At 37.0% G+C, this 7,196-nt stretch overlaps 1 protein-coding gene across 1 annotated transcript; it reads left to right on the forward strand.

The window, feature by feature from the left end:
- Positions 1-1,798: 1,798 nt before the first annotated feature.
- LOC116170676 (pair-rule protein odd-paired-like) lies at positions 1,799-3,510 on the forward strand. The gene is made up of 2 exons (XM_031487180.1): positions 1,799-2,820; positions 3,482-3,510. Exons 1-2 carry the CDS (start codon positions 2,004-2,006, stop codon positions 3,508-3,510), a joined length of 846 nt encoding a protein of 281 aa, XP_031343040.1. The 5' UTR covers positions 1,799-2,003.
- The last annotated feature ends 3,686 nt before the right edge of the window (positions 3,511-7,196 follow it).

A 7,196-nucleotide genomic window follows, 5' to 3' on the forward strand; every position in this document is an offset into this window, starting at 1 on the left:
TTCATTCACACATCTCTAGGGCCAGTCTAACCCACTAGTTAATAAAGTGCCGGGTTATAAATTACCGAACTTCAGGCTCTCTACAATGAGTACTGACAGTAACCGATCAAAAGACAAATCATGACATAACAAAAATAACAGAGCAGCCATCGGAAAACTCGCACGCATACATAATCATAAACAAAACATACAGCATTTATGTAGGCGTTGACAGTTGACATATTTGCACTGGCATAACAAAGACTGACACAAAACCAATATTCGGTCACTAGGTACATGTCAGGAATCGACTAAACGAATTGATTAGCAATATCGACAAGATGGCTCTTTTCAAAGACATAAAAAAACAGTACATAAAACATATCTCTGCATATGTCAGTTCTGAACTTGAATCGAGATATTAAATATCGGTGTCCAATATCAATATCAAATATAGCACAGTACATATTCGAAACAAGTCACCCTGCCAAATATTAATAATCATAATCACTCGGTTCAAGTAAATAGTATGAGCATAACGTTAAATATCACATTATAATAAAGCAAAGGAGCATGTCGTGGCAAAACATTAGTATCAAGTAATTAATTCTCAATGCCTAGTGCAATATGTAACAATCAACCACCTAATGTACGTCACTCGCCCCCAGGTGAAGCACCCTGTAAATAAACAGTAACATATTCATGCCAACAAAAGCGAAATGTGCTGCAATAAATTCAATTATAAATAAATATGTAGTTATGCATACTTGTATTGAATATCGCCCATAAGGGAACATACAGTATCTAAATACAAATAAAAATACGTAAATCGGTCAGTAATTCATGTAGCCAGCGCTTGAAACAAAGGAGTACTGTAAATTGGAAAACAACATATTTATGTAGAATCTCTATGCATTTAATTCAAAAGTATGACAAGTATAATTAAAAGCAATTAATTAAAGTAATTAAACGTAATCAGAAGAGTTTCTAGGTGTCAAGGAAATGAGAGTAGGTACATGTTTGGGATCACGTGAATTTTGTGTTTTCGCAAGAAAAAAGTTAGTGCGCAATACGTGATATAAATCGACACACGCCGGAAAAAGGAACTCATTGGGAAAATTTCGTTTGATCCTATATCAGTTTAAAAATAGTGCAAGTATTTGCTGCAGCTTATGGTAGGTACCTCTATAGCCGTAGTACCATTGTTTAAGTAGGTATTTAAACAATGCCATTAGATATACAATTTCTGTAGGTAGGTATGCACCTTTAAGATAAGGGAAGTAGGTAGTGCAGTGGAATAGGTAGATAGGTACCTATATGCCCTGGTATTTCCTCTATGCGAATGCATAGGCGCGAATCTCAAAGAGAGTTTCATGAGGTACCTAAACATTTCGCTAATTGGAAGAATATCGAAGAGATAAACTGTAGGTTCGTTCCTCTAAAATAAAAAAAATGGTTTTCGTAATCAGCAATTTGGAAATGCCCCTTGTAATCCCATAATTAACAACATGTCTAGATAGCTTTATGTTAAAAAAATAATTAAGTATCTACATATGTTCGTCGACAAGAATAAACAGCTAAAAAATACGGTGACAAAACTCCTGTTGCTTACCAAGATCAACAAGTAAGAACGTGTTATAAGATCCACCCCCTGGTGTTATTGGCGTTGTATACACCAACGGGATTTTCTAGTAGCCCTTAGAATATTGAGCTCCAATAGCAGGGGTCATATTCTAAACCAATCCTCGGCTTGTGCACCCCGCCATTCTGCAAGATTCCAAGCATGGCCTACTGTGGTTTCAGTCAAGTTGTGTTCACCGTCAATAAAGGACTTCACCCGTGTTACACTTATATTTGTGTTTTATTATTTTGTTGCCGGCAATTTATTAATAAACGAAATAGTTTAGAAATATGTTTTTGTGTTTAGTGAGAATGGTTTGAGTGGTATAGGTACTGAATAATTTATTATGTCATCTTGAACTACAGCGAGTTTCACTTGGCCTTAATGTAAAATATAAACTAAAATGATTAACGCATTTATGGACACCGGTCATCATCATTTGGCCACTTATGGTTTAAAGATGAGCCCACCGCCACACAACGGCGGAGGCGCGACGATTCCGTCGCCGCATCAAAATTCCGCGGCCGCGATGACTGCGCCGGAAGTGGGACCCGGAACACAAAATCACCACTTCCAAACAAATTACAGTCACATGAGCCACTTAAATCCGCACGCTGGATACGCGGCTAGAGATTTTTTGTTACGGCGCGACCACCACGACTTTCCGACGGCACAGACAGCACCAAGCGATCCGGTATTATTTCATCATCCGCACACAGATATGACCCACCATCAACATCCACACCTAGGACCACACCATCAAATGTTATACACGCGAACGGACCATCATGCAGCTTACCACACGCAACCAAATCACCACCAGTATTTAAACCCACACATGGCAATGCCGCACCATCCGACAAACGTTCACGGGGCATTCTTCAGATACATGAGGCAGCCCATTAAACAGGAAATGCAATGCCTATGGGTAGACCCGGATCAGCCACCTCCTAGGAAAAATTGCGGCAAACATTTCACAAGCATGCACGAAATTGTAACGCACTTAACGGTCGAGCACGTTGGCGGACCAGAATGTACAACACACGCGTGCTTCTGGCAGAACTGTACGAGGAATGGCAGGCCCTTCAAGGCGAAATATAAGTTAGTTAATCATATACGTGTACATACAGGAGAAAAACCTTTTCCATGTCCATTTCCCGGATGCGGTAAGGTTTTTGCACGAAGCGAAAATTTGAAAATACACAAAAGGACGCATACCGGTAAGTTTTCTTTTTATTTACACTGCATCCCCATCGTTATATTCCAATTTCAACCGTGTCCGATGTACAAAATGTTACACATAAAACCCTCAATAAATGAATTCAGTGTTAACTAGAAGATGAAAGGCGATTACGCGATTTTCAACGCCGTCCGTGCCCTTTGTTCCGTGATTTGAAGAGCCCTCGAGGCCAATATTGAGCACTGGTAGAGAGTTAATAGCCGTTTATAGGGCCGTTGGCGTTTAGGGGTGAACACATGTGTATGTATTTACCATTTATAATCAATGAAATGAATATTTGAATGTCAACATGTATATACAAGGACGCGATGGATTCCATTTTCGAATTTGTTTGATAAGCCGTGCGGAAAGGCGGCCAAAAATCTTTTATGTCGTATTTGAAAAGGATAGGAATTGCGAATTGACATTTATCTCCATGTAAAACTGGGCACAAAGGATTATTTGTTTTAAATATTGGTACCTAAATATAACTTTTGTACCTACCTACCATCTGGTCGACAGGTTTCTTTTGTCAAAAGTCGATTGCTAATTTTCGACATTCATTGTTTATAAGAAACAATTGGGGAATTATGTAAAATTTGTCCTTAACTTTTGTATATCTAATTACCGAACTTTAATGCAGTAAATGCATTTTTTTGTAGATAATGCTAGCTTTATCTACCTGCTCTAACGACCGTAGTGGGTAAATAGGTGACTAAGATTTTTTCTGGGATTTCTCAAATTTATCTACTTACTGCAAAAAGTTAACATTATGAAATCAAATTAGGTACCTAAGCCGAGGTATAGAATAAATAGGTACCTATCCCATATCCGACGGTCATTGAACATATGCTCAATCGTGAAGTTATACTCGGATTCAAAGCAACCTAGGGCATGTATCGAGCCGTAGGCTCATAGGTATAGGTACCTACTTAAAGAGAATGGTTTTTATTATTTTTTTATACCTAGGTACCTCGAAAATACATCAATGGCTTTATTTCAAAATTTTGTATCGTAGTCTTTGCATTTGTAAGCTAACATTGACTACCTACATATTTATAGATTAATAGGTACCGAGTGATCAGAAATGGTTGTTTCAAATCAGTACAGGTATAATATTTTTAATTCTCCATTTATTCTCCAACATATAGTAAGAAAACCAGCACACAGTCTAGTTGCCAGATTCAGATCTTTAAGCAATTTAGCTAAGGTCATAATCTGTTTTTATAACACTAATATTTTAAACCGTTTCTAAGATTCATTTAAACTCGTTTCTTAAGTTAGCTATAAAATTCATTGTTTCTTATAAAGTACGTCCTTAATTTTCCGTACCTAATGTTGTTGATTCTATTACCATGGTTAACTACCATCATTACTACCTACGCCAATCTTGAGAAACATTTTTTTCTCATGATCACATATTCATAAAAGACAAATTCGGATAAAATATGCTTCACTGTTATAAAAATGTTGAAGATAACACGGTTGTTTTGTAGTTTAAAGGACTCTTCCGGTTAAAACCTCGCTCCCTTCTGTCTACGCTCGGATTTAAATAGGCGTCGTCCTTTAAAGTAGGTACATATAAAACACCGAAGTATAGTTATCATTATAGTTAATAGCTATATCCATCCGATTGCTTCTTCCAAATGATGGTGCACTGCGATACTATGCATTTAAGTTAAACGTTTGCATAATCAATGGTCGCGTTCCGATTTGGTAAGTGGTACCACAGATTTAATAGTATATTTAAATCTGTGGTGGTACCTATAGGTATAAGAGGAAAGAAAATTCATTTCATTCATTCGTTTATTTTACCTATACAGGGTGGTGCCTTGCGCGACGCAGCATAGGTAATTTCTTTATAGTTCATTACTAGCTCCCCTAATTATTTTAGAGCAAAAGTCTAAATACGTTTTTTTCCCTTTTTCAAAACCGTAGAAATCCGCAAAATACATTACATTTTTATAAATCAGAGATGCTTTGGAATCTTTATAACAAACTACAAGCGCGTCGCATCTAATTTATCGTTGTTTGATGTCGAACGATTTTCATATTTAATTCTGTTTCAACTATCCAACGCAAGAAAGAGCGTCTATGGAGTAGTTTTTTTAGAGAATGTAATGCTGCATCTGCATCAGATACTATTTGTTTATCATTTTCCGGAACCAGAGTATAGAATCGAAGAAAAAGAAATTGATTTGAGGAACTTATATTCGGATTTTCCGCTACTACAGCCAAAGCGTTGAATGTATTGTCGTTCTCCTAAGGGTTTTGACAGATATTTTGAACGTTATTGCAATTGCAGATATTTAACACTGTGCCTGTTGTTTCAAACTTGCGCACAATTCTGTCTACTGTGGTACTGCTTGGAATCGGCCGATTGGGGTGCTTCACACCAAGTAAGGACGTTACTTGGCGGTCATAAAACAGCTTTAACATTTCCACTTTCTCTTCTAACATGATAAACAATTTTATAATTAACTAATTTATAAAAAAGTATAAATTTAATATACCTACGTCAAAAAATCCCTATGCTGCGTCGCTCTAGGCACCACCCGGTATATAGACAAGGACGGACCTAGACAAAAAAATTGGGGGGGCAGACATGACATTTTGCCAACTCAACAGTAAAAATTTCCAACTCAAACGGGTAGTATCTATTACGTATTAAGTATAAGGCGTGTCAGCAGTATATGCACTGGGGAAGTGTTCTGTGTTATTTGAGCTCTTATCAGATTGCGGATTCCACTCGGGGTTCCTTTAAAAAATTAACATTTCTGTCGAGTATATCTAATTCTTATTTTAAATAGGTAGATACAAGCATATTTTTAGCTTCCTAGAAAGCAGTTCTGTCAAGAATTTGACACCTGGTTTTTAATAAAACCTTTTCGTTGTCATTCCTCATTCCTTCAATAGTCGATTTATTACCTATATCTACGATTTACCTACTTTCGCGGCATTCGCCCACTGGTAATGAAAATGATCAACTCTTGTCAAAATTGCCAACTAGTTAAGTATTGGAGGGGCAGCCTGCCCCCCATAGGTCCGTCGCTGTATATAGATATGTGTTGGGAAATTGTAGGAAACAAATTATTGCCCGAGGCCTTTGTCTCAATTTTTTTCTTTTAGTCCTATTTCCTATATACCTATATTGATGAATTTTTTTGATAAGAATCCGATTAGCTTTTTGAGTCAATTCAAAAAGATTGTTTAATCATCAGAGTGATAAAATACTTTATGCAATTTATTGCCATACTTAGGTACCATATACAAAGTCACGGGAAAAGCAATCAAATGTCCACACACACATGCAACTTTGTTAATAATAAATCTATTTATTAACGGAACTGAATTATTCGCCATAGGTAGGCTTTACATTTTAGTAAATGGGAATGAGGTATCTGAAGTAGATAATATGAAAAAAATTCATCCATACTCAAATCCATTAGGCAAATGATGCTTTCAAAGATGTGGCGTCATGGTGTGGCGATGCTCTCTATATGGTCAATAATCTCCCGATTAATACTTAGTACTATTAGCGTCTTCGTCAACAGAAAATGCCTTCTGTAGGTGCGTTAAATGAATGGATCTCTTGAATTGGCAAGTTACTAACTTTTTTCTCGCAAAATTATTGCGATCTCATTTTTTGTGCTGCCAAAAAGACTTTTCTTATTCCTTGCTCTTTGCTTTAAGAGGTGGCGAGGTTGGGGATAGAGAATGCATTAAACACGATACAGAGGAATTTTCGCGTGGCTATGAGAATCAAAATGCTCAGTTGTGAGATGAAGGGGGGAGGGAGAATACACACACCACATGATAAGGAAAGTGTTAAAAATTACAACCTTTCTTGAAATTATCTATTTGCGTATTTTCCAAAAAAACGTCTTTCCGTACGTTCGGGTGATGAGGGACAAGATCTCGGCATTGAAGTCGTAGAAACCTCGTTGATTTTTCTGTCGTACTCCCTTTTTGGTTAAGTTAGTAGAGCCAACTATTTATTGACCAATTTCATCTAGGAAACTGCAAAACACATTGCTTTGATGCACAGTAGCTGTATAAATTTGGTGCTTGTTTCTGTCATGCTCTCATTTTGGTTAAATTGGTAGCGAAACATCTGCATTGATTTCTTAATTTCCTTGCAAAAACCGCAGAATGCATTACCTTGAAACACACTACTATAACTTATGGTGCTCGTTCCGTCTTGTTTATTTACCTAATGGATTAGTTTCTATATTTCCAATTGTGGATACCAATTCGTTATTTCTTTATGGCGCCTGCAAATAAGTCTAGATTACCCTGCATTCATTGACCACACGTATCCATTCCTCCTTTGACGCATCATCACAACTTCATCATCATCAAAACATTTAGGGGGAT

The sequence above is a fragment of the Photinus pyralis genome, unplaced genomic scaffold, assembly GCF_008802855.1.
Source record: "Photinus pyralis isolate 1611_PpyrPB1 unplaced genomic scaffold, Ppyr1.3 Ppyr1.4_LG5, whole genome shotgun sequence".
Taxonomy (NCBI): domain Eukaryota; kingdom Metazoa; phylum Arthropoda; class Insecta; order Coleoptera; family Lampyridae; genus Photinus; species Photinus pyralis.